Genomic DNA, 12,648 nt, shown 5'->3' with positions numbered 1-12,648 from the left:
GTCGGCGTAACTTCTAACGTAATAAATAGTTTATACGCACCACGGAAATTTAAAGCAACACTCTCCAGGTTTTCGTAGATTAGGCGAGGATTCCGTGACCCCTAACCCTGAGACATTTATTAAAAAAATGTTCCAGGCACTGATAAATCTCTTCTTTCTGTATAATCTGATGCCCTGTCTCGAAATTAAACCGTTGAAGCGTTTACTATTTTATTTATTTTACATTACGCGGAGCACAGCTTGGAGATGTTGATATGTATTACTAAAGCGCTCTGACTTTACGAATGCAGCGAAGCGACTGTGGAGAAATCGTGTAAACACTTCAAATTTCTTCGAACGAACCTGTCGACCGTCACTTTTAACATTATAAATAGTTTAGACGCGCCACGGAAATTTATAGCAACATTCTCCAGGTTTTCGTAGATTAGGCGAGTATTCCGCGACCCCTGACCCTGGCACATTTATTAAACTGATGAATCTCTTCTTTCTGTATAATCTGATGCCCTATCTCGAAATTGTACCGTTGAAGCGTTCACTATTTTTGATCGTTCCGTGATCGAGTGTTGCTCGTTCGGAAATTGTAAGTTTGCACGTATTGTGCGACTAGATAGAACTCGAAGGACTACCTTCCATGAAAGAAACTAATGGTTTCGTATTTTGTGTTTATTAATTTTAACAAGAGATACAGTGACGTTTCCAACTATAATTTTGTTGCTAATCTGCCAAAGTCTTCCGATGCTCTTCTTATATACTAAAATTGCCGATGAGGCGTAACGAAACTGACCAATCAGCCAACGTCCCTGGTCGGGAGTTGGATTTCCGAAATCCGCCTAGTCCAGGTTGCCGCCCACCAGTCGGGGTACAAACTGGCCCGAGAATGGATATTTCCCAACACTGACCGGGGACCGTGCCCAGGTTCCAAGGTCGTTAATCGACCGCGTGACTAGTTGGAAGGTTTATGACACGTCAATCGCTATTGAGAACGACGGAGCAGGGCTCTGGTACGAGTTGCTAATTGCTTCAATTTTGTAATGATTCTTTAGGGCCCTGACTCTTCGTTTAGCTGTAACTATTAACAATTGAAATTAGCTATCCTCAAAAATAGCGGTATTCACAAGCATCCGTATCGTAAACCTCGCCAAGTTCCTAACAATTTTATTTATTTTACATTACGCGGAGCACAGCTTGGAAATGTTGCAAGTAATCGACGATATCTATTACTAAAGTGCTCTGACTTTACGAGTGCAGCGAAGCGACTGTTGAGAAATCGTGTAAACACTTCAAATTTCTTCGAACGAATCTGTCGACCGTAATTTTTAACGCAAGAAATAGTTTGGATGCGACTGGGAAAATTGAAGCACCATTTTCTCCTGATATTTTAGTCAAGGATTCTATGAAGCCTGCCACTGGCTTATTTACATACTATATTCCACGCAATGAGTTTATTGCCGAACAGAATATCAGGAAATATCGTTCGATCGATCACCGCTGTTTCGATTAAATTTCACAACGATGTAAATTCACCTTTCGTGTCTTGTTTGAAATTTATGTGGCTAATAATTTTCTAAAAAAGTAAATTTCAAAGAACAATATTTAGTTCTCTGAACTAAACAGACCTCGCCTGTTTCTCTTTTAATATAAAATTATTTTGTTGACTTTTACTGTAAATATAAAGAGACTGGAATTCATAGGTTGCAGATTTAATCGAGCTTGGTGAATCGAGAGAGATTTTCAAAGTTGTCTTTTATAGAACGTTTAACTGATGCAGATTTCTTGTACTTCTGGGGAAAAAGTAAAGTAAAAGCGTGACCAAAATAGCACGATCAGTCTCTCAAGGAATACTTTATTGGTCCGTAACTGGACCTGGATCGAAATAAGACCGGATGGGTAATTCGATCGATTCCCTGTGGAATGTCTGCACTACTTCCGAAATGTCACGTGATCTGTGACGTTATCGGTCACTTGAGAAATTTAAAATCTTCCGAAATTGTGATCGAACCAAGAACAAGATTGTGATTGACCATGATCAATAGAGGATTAAATAACAAGTATCAATCGTGAGTTTAAAGTCTTTAAAAATGAAAAACAATAACTCTTGAGTTTTTAAGTCCGATATTACTAAGTTAAATTCACATTTGAAACATAATGCATCCCAGTGCTTTAAGAAAAGTCATTAAACGGCCGAAGCAAGTCTTACAACAACGTAAGGGTAGAATTTCCTAATTTAAACTCGAACCAAAATCGCGTAAGTACGTCACGCGACAAAGTTTACACCCTCGTTAGTCACCGAAAGTTTTTCGAAACTCCGAATCGAGATTAGAACGCGGCTAATCTCTACCGCAAGCAGTCGAAGAACACAAAATCTTCCACCGATATACCTCGAACACAGGTCGCGGGGGCGTCCAATTAGTATTCAAACGTAGAACTGCGCCGATTCGTGTCGCGAATTTACTCCGCGACGGGTGTTTTCGCAAATTCATCGTTGCTCGAGAAACAGGAAGTTTCTCCCACAAAAACTTCTGTTTTCGTGACTTCGTTATTGCTGAATAACGAAGGAATTATATTTTTCATAGTAATAATAAATTTCGAAAATAAAATCTCTTAAAGAGATATCTGGAAGCAGTGTGAATTTTTTTGTAACGAAGGTATAAATGTTAATAATTTTAGATTTTCATGTACGGTTGTACTGTTGTTTTTAACATTGACAATATGAATAAAGTTTGTTTGCAAGTCTCGTCAAATCTGTAACAAAACGTTATCCAACGATGGAATATTTTTATTGCTATATTTACTGCTCTCGTTCCATCCGAAACAAAGCTTTTAAACAAATTTTTATTCGACTTTGCAGATGCTAAATTTCCAACATGGTTTGCATCAAAACGCAAACAGACGAATCCTCTTCCAAACCTGTTAAATTTTCAAGTGAATATTTCAATTATTTTAACTAAGTTTTTAATATTTCCAATTATATAAGAAAATACAATATTTCTGAAATATTAATTACTATGATTTTCTTGCAGTACTTCTTCATAGTTATAAAATTCGTGAAGATACTTTTCCTGTTATTTTGTTACATACACGGCTTTTTACGGTGGCCGTTGTACGAGTCATCTAAAATCATCGATCGTTTGTCAGTCACGATAAAAAATTGCATAAAAACCGTGCAACGTTTTGTCGAACTGTTTCCATTCCCTCGAAACTGTAACGAAATGTTATTCTGGGTTTCTTCGATGCGCGTAAGCCACGCTGATCTCCAGATATCGAAGGCACGCGGTCGGAAGGGAGGGAAACGAGCAGCATTTTTATTCAACGTAAAGTTTCACGTCAGCTGTCGGATGTATGGATCCCAGTTTTACACGGTGCTCGATGCGTAAAAATTTGCGCGTGAAACGTCAGAATACAAAACGAAAACTGCATTCGCCGGATGGCGAAACGTTCGACTGGTTGTTCGATTTTATAGGAAACGGGTCGACCTATCACATGGTCAACGAAAACTAAAAGCTTACGTTGTTGTAAAAAATATACACGCGTACCGCGAACACGAGTTTACAGGACACGATAGATTAAAAAAAAAAAAAGGTAAAAACTTGTGTTTCGAGGTTGAACGATGAAAATACCGTGTCGATGTTTCGGTGATTTTCGTTTATCTGGATCGGTGTGTATCTTTCATGGTCGACTTACGCGATCGTTGATAAGTCAACGCGTTAAAAGGGGGTCCCCTATCGGACGTTGAAAGGAGGTGCGAAAGCGTCGAAGATGAATGACCAACTTGGGATAGAGGAACGATCGATTTTAGCAAATATAATTTCCTAGACTTTCTTGAGGCAACTTTCGTAAGTTTGTAATATTCACTCAGCTTTGTAACTCTGAAATTTATGGACGATTGAAGGTGCTGTACGGGAAGCGTTCGATAAAAAGAATAGATGGCCAGAACAGGTAGACGTTGATTAAAAAATGAATTAACAATGACTTTCCATTGGAAAAGGAGTCAACGCGCAGTAAACAGACCAGACTGATGCTAAACTGCTTTGTAACAGAGATTATAAGAATCGTGACCGACTCTTGTGGCGTACTGATAGAAACTAAAACACAATCGTCATTTGCTGTCCTCGAACCTGGCTCGTGATGTTTACGTTTGGACCGACCTTCTGTTCGCGAGTCTGGCTCGTGACATTCATGCTTGGGCCAAAATATTCATCACGAGTCAGACTCGTAACCCCTTGACATACGCTTTAATTTCAAATAATTCGTCAAACGTATTCTATTTAATTTCGTTTAAAATTGTTCGTACAAGGAATGACCATGAGAAAGAATAGATTTGTTTCACGAATACCTCGTGAACGTAAAAATGTGTTGATTTTAATATATAAGACTTGATGAGACCAGTGAGTACCCTTATAATTGTAAAAATTGACATCAAGTACTTGTAACGAGTCAGACTCGTCATTATACGGCAAGGGGTTAAAATGCATGCTCAGTGGCTACTCTCTTAGATTTAGATCGTATAAAGGAAGAAATAGAAAATTTACAAATAAGAGAATAAGGAAATAAATAGTTAGTTTCACAATGAATAGCCACTTAAAAAGAGAAAAGGGTTCAAGTAAAATATGTTTGACATTTCAGTTTTCACGTGAATTGTTAGAAATTTCTTTTCCAGAAACTATTAGAGATGGTGACATAATTTTATTTCTAATTTTCTAGAGTTCTCGGGGCCATTTTATATAACATGAGTTATTGCAACTGGGCATCCTGGGGGAGTAGCGAGATGTCATCCTTCAATTTTTTAGGAGCAAGGACCTTTGAATCTAATATTTCATCTAAAAGGGAACACCTTTTAAGGCGAAAGCAATAACTGTAGACGCACGTTTGCTCGAGAATGCCGTGGTAAAATTGATGAATTTCTAATGTTTCAAATATCTGAGAATTCACTAAAACACGCATACGTGTGTTTCATTTACATTGCTAATGTTTGAGCTGATAATCGAAGTTCTTACATCGAACCACGAGCTCCGCGATCCTTTCCTAAAATGTCTAGCGTAGGTGAATTCCTTGACGATGATTAATATCCATAGGAATGCCGTTAGATTGTTAGTTGAATCTTATTACTCACCGTGTACCCGTCGTAAGTCCACGAACCAAACTTCATGAAGCAAGTCTGCTCGTCAAAAGGAAAGTACTCCACGTCGATCTCGCAGAATGATTTATAGATCGCCGGCGGTTTCCACACGACCTTCCCCGTATGGTGCAAAATCGCCTTGGTCATGATGGTCACCTCGTAGTTACCGTCGGCGCTGAAAACAAAATTAATGTCCACCCTGATTTATGTTTTCTCCGTTTTTCCCCAGCCTTGGGTGGAAGTAATTTTCATCGTGAAACTCGATACTGCGCTTTACTGATTAATATTAATTAATCACATGAGACATAAATTCGCATATGCTTCACAAGTAAGTGTGTCTATCTCCTGATTATACTTTTATTTATTTATTATATTGATTGTGTGTTGCTTTTTAGTGTGTTCAATTAAATTCAGTCGCTACGACGAACACGTTTTTAATTTCAAAATTTATCATAACGGTGGAACATCCACCGTGTTCGCCAGATTTGTCAGTTTATGAGTTGATTCTACTTCCTCGAATGAAAGAGTCGTTAAACGAACGCATTTTCAGTCGGTCAATTTAAACCAACGTAATGGACCCTTTGCACTCCGAGAGTATTTATTAATATGAACGATTAGCAATACCAAATTAAATTTTGTGATGTGATTTCTAAAGATAAAAAAATATTCTTCTTTCCAGAAACATATGTATATGAATACCTATAATTTAAATTTTATTATTTTATATTTTAAATTTAAAATTTTTAATTTTATTATTTATTTTATTAATAGTCTAGATACCAAACAGTGAGGTAAAAAATTTTACGATCCCAGCAGTGAAATACGTATACGCATGTGTTTCATTTTCAAATTAAATTTTTTAGCGAATGGCCAAAGCGCAGACAGAGGTTACAAAGATATCGAAGTAATCGCTAAAAGAATCGTGTAAACGTTGAAAAGTGTTTGGTCGAATAGGGTCGCTGGGAGCCTCGAAAGGGGCTGAAAGAAACTTGGGTGACGCGTCGAAGTGCAACGCGACGCCGAGGACAAGAGATAAGAAAATCCTCGAAATAAACAATAGAGGTAAGCACGAAAGCGCACGCTCTAGATACTGCGAGCGATGCTAGGGGAAACAGAGCTCCAGAGGAATAAACTCGCCGGGGATAATGCGGCTGGATTTCTAATATGATACGCGTGACTGCAGCTGCAGCTGTCGTTACTGCAACTGCACTTGTTGCGCTATTTTCGTTCCACTGTTCTCCTTTATTAGCAGTCGTGATGTCGATTATCGTCGTGTCTTGCCAATTCGCGTTTCGTTTCGAGGCTGACGTACAGTCGGTCGTTATTCAACGTATTAAAAACTCTTTCTTCGACCGTTGAACGTCTAATTTTTGTTTTTTTCGTCCATTTGTTGGTCACTTCTGGGTTAGTTCTGGCTAGAAACTCGGAATATTGTGGTAGTGTGGAACAATCATTTCGAGTTTCAATCTGTATTTTGAAGATGTGGTAAAAAGTATTTTCATATGATTCTTCGTTGTTGAGAAACTCAATCTCAAACATTCGTCTCCTAAGAGTAACGTGTCTGATCAGTGCTTGGCATTTCTACTTACATCGGAGTTTGCACATATTAACCAGTGATTATACATTACTATTTTTTAATAGATTAAAACACCAACACAACCATTTTTTAAATCAAAATTAATATTGAATAGGGTACAACGAAGATTGTCGAGAACTTTAGTATATAAGATGAATCGTATGTCTGGTATTGACTATGATTAGAATTTATTATAATTATAATTCATTCAAGCTATTCATTTCTTAATTTTGAGAAGCAATCATATGTGTCTGACCAATGCTTGATACTTTTACTTATATCGAAGCTTGCACACATTAATCAGTGATATGTTAGTATTTCTTAATAGATTAAAACCGAGTAGAATAGATACTGCCATTCCATTGTCAGTACTTACAAACATCAACACAATTGTTTTTTCAATGAAAAATATTAAAGAAGATACAACGAAGATTGTCGAGAGCTATAGTGTATGAAATGGGTCATCTACGTCTCGTACTGACCAAGATTGCAATATTAAACTATTAGTAATTCATCGAGCATTTTTATTTAGAACAGTTAATAATAAATCAATTTATTCAAGCTATTAATTTCTCAATTTTGAGAAGCAATACTACGTTTCTGACCAATGCTTGGTCTCTCTACTTATATGGAAACTTGATTAATGGCGATACGTTACTATTTTTTAATAAATTACAACCATGTGGAATAGATAATATCGTTCAAATAAAAATACTTACAAACACCAATACAACCATTTTTTAAATAAAAATTAATATTGAAGAAATAAATTCCGCGAGTTAGGTCTGCATCAGGAATCAATCTTTGTTTCTTTGTTCATTTGTTGGTCAGTTCTGGGTCAGTTCTGGCTAGAAACTCGTAATACTGTGGTAGTAGTGTGGAACAATCATTTATTTCGTGTCCCCGTCTCTATTTTAGAAAATTCCGGTTAGGTCTGCATCAGGAATCAATCTTTGTTTTTTTTGTTCATTTGTTGGTCAGTTCTGGGCCAGTTCTGGCTAGAAACTCGTAATATTGTGGTAGTAGTGTGGAACAATCATTTATTTCGTGTCTCCGTCTCTATTTTAGAAAATTCCGGTTAGGTCTGCATCAGGAATCAATTTTTGTTCGTGTTGATAAAGTTCGCCGATTAAAATGTATAATTTATATTTAGTCGCGTTCCTTTTGAAAGTACGCAAAAGATCGTAATTACGAAACCCGTGGCGCGAGCGGACAATATCGAGCGCGATTGCTTCCGGCGTAACGAAGCGCGCTCGATAAATCCAACGGGAAAGAGGTCCGCGAGGGCGGACAGAATATGGCGAATCAGTGGTAAAACCGCGTTTGAATCTTAATACGAGGCAGAATTCGAACGGTGCCCGTCGGACGGCAGGTGTGCGTAGGCGAAGATGAATGAACGATGCTGGGAATCGGCGTTGTGGGCGTGCAACACGGAATAAAGTCCCGCTTAACCGATCTCTTATCGCGCGAAAGTGTGCGCGGCGGCTCGAAAAATGCACGCGGAACGAGGTGCAAACGAATTGTTTCGTTACACGCCGATAACGTTATCTTCTTTCCGGAATGCACACGTATACGTACGTATCGAGTGAATCACTCGCGTCCTTTTTCTCTTCTCGCGAGCCACGGCCACAGACGCGGAAGATGCATTTGCATCGAAATCCGCGCGGTCCGTATTCGATTACGTATTGTTACCGCCGCAGCGACGGAAATAAATTACGCGCCACTGGATGGGAGAATTCATCGCGATACGTGTTCGAACTTTTCAAGGAATGGGAAGAAATTTTTCTGTCGAAGCGCGGCGAGCGATCGACGCGCGATTCTTTTACCGAGACGCTTCCAACGTTTTCGAAATACTAAATAAACGGCATTTGGGTCGTCCGTGACCCGATGATAGGATCAAAGGAATTGTGAATGTTCGCGTGCAAGCTCCTTGATAGATTATTGCTGTGATATTAATGCGAGCCACGTGACATTGCGTGAAGCAAAATGGTGCAGTTCGTAATCCAGATCGATTGGATCGCGATGGCTATCAATGGATTGACTAGGGACGACGATCACGGGCTTGAATGGCGAAGGGAAGCATCCTAATTCGCATAAGCACGGCTCGATACACCGAGAATTAGCAGCGCGCTAGCATCCGCGAAATTGGTCCCGCCAAAGCACAATGGAACGGATCAGAGATGGACAGGATTTTATTTGAAACGTGGATAAATTAGAACTCTACTTGGAGATATATTCAATATTCATTCGACGAAATAAATTATTCAGATAGATTTCACTTAATTCAACGTGAAACATAATTCATATATTATGATCAAATTTCATTCAGATAACTTTTATTTTATTTAAGGTCTCGATCGACCATCGTTGAGATCACATTATAAGTTTCAACACGTTTTCAATAAAGTTCGTTACTATATCATTTTTCATTTTGTGTTTTAATGAGACGAATAAATAGACAGTTGTTTCTTTTTTGTATGTTGGTCGAAATTTTTGTCTAGATAAGAATTTCGACCATTTCTGTGCTCATGGACGATGATGCAAAATTTGTGGACACGCGTAAAACATAATCCATATATTATAATATACGATAATATTTCAATTAGATAACTTTTATTTTATTTAAAGTTACGAACGACCATCGATGAGATCATATTATAAGTATCATTATATTCTCAACGAATTTCGTTACTATATCATTTTCAATTTTGTGTTTTAATGGAACGAATAAATAGACAGTTGTTTCTTTTTTGTATGTTGGTCGTAATTTTTGTCTAGATAAGAATTTCAACCATTTCTGTGCTCATGGACGGTAATGCAAAATTAGTGGACACGCGTGCACCAAGAACAATGGCCAAGGGGGGACAATAATTATTTCGAAATACGCAAACAGGCTAACGTTTTAAATGCGCCGTGTCTCCGGTGCGGGTCCCCGGTCCGCAAGTTCTGTTTTCAGGAGAACAACGTCTCCCGTTGAAGTCGACGCTTTCGAGTGGACGTGGCATAATTACGAACGGTCCCGCGACCAAGTTTTAACCCGAGCCTTCGAAAGACGCGAACCATGACGCGGCTGGTCGCGACGTTTTAACAGGTGTGAAGTACGATCTTCCTGCTCAAGGAGGAAACTTCGAGTGGCTGGTTTCGGTGCTGGGACGTTAATTTTATGCTAATGGCGAATCCTTTTCCCTGGAATGCTACCTGGTGTCACGTTAAACTCGCATGATTATGACATTCTTGTCCCGTTTATATCTAAGAAGTCTCTTTCGTTCGATTACGGTAGAAAATATGGCGTTTCGTCCCGAATTTGCCTGCGAACTCCTTATTAAGCGAAGGCAAAATTGATGGTTTTAATTAAGCTTCTATTCCTTTTCCTTCAGTTTGGGATCCTCCTAGATTTAATAATTGCCTATTGTTGAATGTAGGAAGATATATGATGCATGGGGTAAGTTCTTGCACAAAAGTATATCGAAAATGTGGTATAAAGGTTTTTCATATGACTCTTCGTTTTCGAGATAATCAATCTCAAATTTTCGTCTCGTAAGAGCAATGTGTCTGACTAGTCTTGGCATTTCTACTTACATCGGAGTTTGTACACATTAATCAGTGATATGTTACTATTTTTTAATAAATTAAAAGCAAATGGAATAGATACTACCATTCCATTATCCATACTTACAAACACCAACACAACTGTTTTTTCAATGAAAAATATTGAAGAGGATACAACGAAGATTGTTGAGAGCTATAGTGTATAAGGTCATCTATGTCTCGTACTGACCATGATTACAATATTAAACCAGTTTAAGTAAAAGATAGTTCATTATACATTTCTATTTAGAATAGTAAATAATAAATCAATTTATTCAAGCTTTTCATTTCTCAATTTTGAGAAGGAATAGTACGTGTCTGACCAATTCTTGGTATTTCTACTTATATCGGAGCTTCCACACATTAACAATAATACGTTACTAGTTTTTAATAGATTAAATCATCTGAAGTAAAAAATAAGTAAGTAGTTCGTCGTACATATTTATTTAGAACAGTAAATAATAAACCAATTAATTTCTTAATTTTGTATTCATCGAAAAGCAACGACATTCTCTACCCAATAAAATGTTTAGCTTTCGTGCATTTACATTTGTCGTCTTTGCAATTTACACGAATTTATTTTTCGATAATGGACAACTAGCGATCCCCTGTTACTTTTCAAGGTTGCTCTAGATATCGTTCCCCCGTATCTAGACATAAAACGAATATAAAACTCGGATCACTGTTCGCAACTTCCCCTTATTGGCTGCGTAAACGCTGGCTCCCGATTCGAGAAAATAAATGGAAAACGGAGAGGCGAATAATTGAATGTCCCCGGACGAGATCTACGAGAGGACATTCTACCTCTTTTTTCCATGACGTTCGACGTCGGTCGAGTAGACAACCGTGCTTAAAAGGCACCGTCAACTTTGAAGATTTACGCGGCGTCTGGTAGGAAGAACCGTCCAGTCGGACGCTGTCTGAGCGAGAAAAAAAGACATGATTAATCGAGAGATCCCAAACTTTTTTGGCGCGACTTCCCCAAGGAGTCTGAGCGTCGGTTCTTCCGACGTGCGCGTGAGGTTTCTTGCGTTTGACGGTTATGAGGTTTGTTACGAGACTGTTTCATGATTATTGGACTTTCTTTTTTCCGAGTTTCCACGGTATATACGCTGCATCGTGGCGCACGTTCAATTACTCTTTTGTTTATCACGTGGTCGTTTAATTTGGTGAAAAAACTCGATACAGTTTCCAGAGACTTCACATTGAAACTATATTTTTGAATATTTTTAAAAAATGGTACATCAAATATTCTCGATAAATGCATTAGGGGTCATTGAAGCACTGAAAAGTATTGGTTTATATTGCAACTGGAATGAACAAATAAAATATTTGGTTTAACGAATGTTTATAATATTACCAATGAAATAGAAACCACTGAAATGTTGGTTTCCGTTCATTGAAATGGTGCCAACAAAAAACGAAGCTTTCAGATCAAGTTATTTGAGAGGTATCAAACAAATTATTTTTTCTCGAAAGTTCTCTTTTTAAAAGAAAAAACAAATTCTTCGTCAGACTCAGCGTTGGAAGCAATACAAAAATGCCAATTTCTTTTAATTTTATATTCGACGCTACTGATAATTCATTTTCGCCCGGATAACCTCTTTCAAGCAGAACTTCCGTCTTGCTTTGAGCGAAATAACCCACGGGTTAAAACCAACGCAGGATTCCATGGGTAAACTACGTTTCCACGGAACACTGTGCCCTTCGACCCATCATCGGATTCCATCGCCACAGAGCGAAAGAACTCTTGCGAATCGTCCGAGCGTGTTCGCGAAATTCCCTGAACAAAAACGTCCGTTTTCCAACGCCGCGTAAGCAAATCCACGAATTATTCCACGATCTCTTTAGGATTAAAAATAAAACAGTCGACACGGATTTTGGGGTGGCTTCACTATTTCCCTTTTCAGGGATGATGCACCCTTTGTACGGCCTGGGTTTGTAATAAAGGAAAAACGCGTGTCGAAGTTGGTAAATTTACTGCTCCTTAAATCTCGAGATTTAGTTTGCCACTGAACGCGACTCTGAGGGGTGGAACTGTTCTTTGACTTATTATTGTATGAGCATTGAATAGAAATGATTAAAACATGAGTACATTCTATGAAACGTTACTTTCAAGTTACATTTATAAAATAAGAATGTAACTGTATTTTAAGGTACTATAGGAACCGTAATTAAGTATTTTAATAATTTTCATTCATCTAGGAGTTTGTAGAAAGGTTTGAGAATTCCTACTGTAAAGGAAAATTTAGTTCCCCCAGTGATTTAAAAAATTCTCCCCGTTATCGAAATTATTATTTCTGAACGTGTAACTGTATTTTAAGGGAGTCGTTAATATTTTTCATTCATCGAGGTGTTCGTAGAAAGG

The 12,648-nt window shown here is 38.0% G+C and overlaps 1 protein-coding gene across 1 annotated transcript in view; it reads right to left on the bottom strand.

Moving 5' to 3' along the window:
- Positions 1-12,648, bottom strand: part of LOC122401202 (acetylcholine receptor subunit alpha-like 1) — a 234,824-nt gene that overhangs the window by 30,469 nt on the left and 191,707 nt on the right. The window contains exon 5 of the mRNA XM_043403184.1: positions 5,111-5,291. Coding sequence (XP_043259119.1) covers positions 5,111-5,291 — 181 coding nt within the window. The remainder of the gene's footprint in view (positions 1-5,110; positions 5,292-12,648) is intronic.

This window comes from Colletes gigas, unplaced genomic scaffold (assembly GCF_013123115.1).
Source record: "Colletes gigas isolate AHSC1104 unplaced genomic scaffold, ASM1312311v1 Colletes_gigas_Sc00022, whole genome shotgun sequence".
Taxonomy (NCBI): domain Eukaryota; kingdom Metazoa; phylum Arthropoda; class Insecta; order Hymenoptera; family Colletidae; genus Colletes; species Colletes gigas.
Note: the sequence above shows the minus strand (reverse complement) of the source record. Positions and strands in the feature narration are given on the sequence as shown.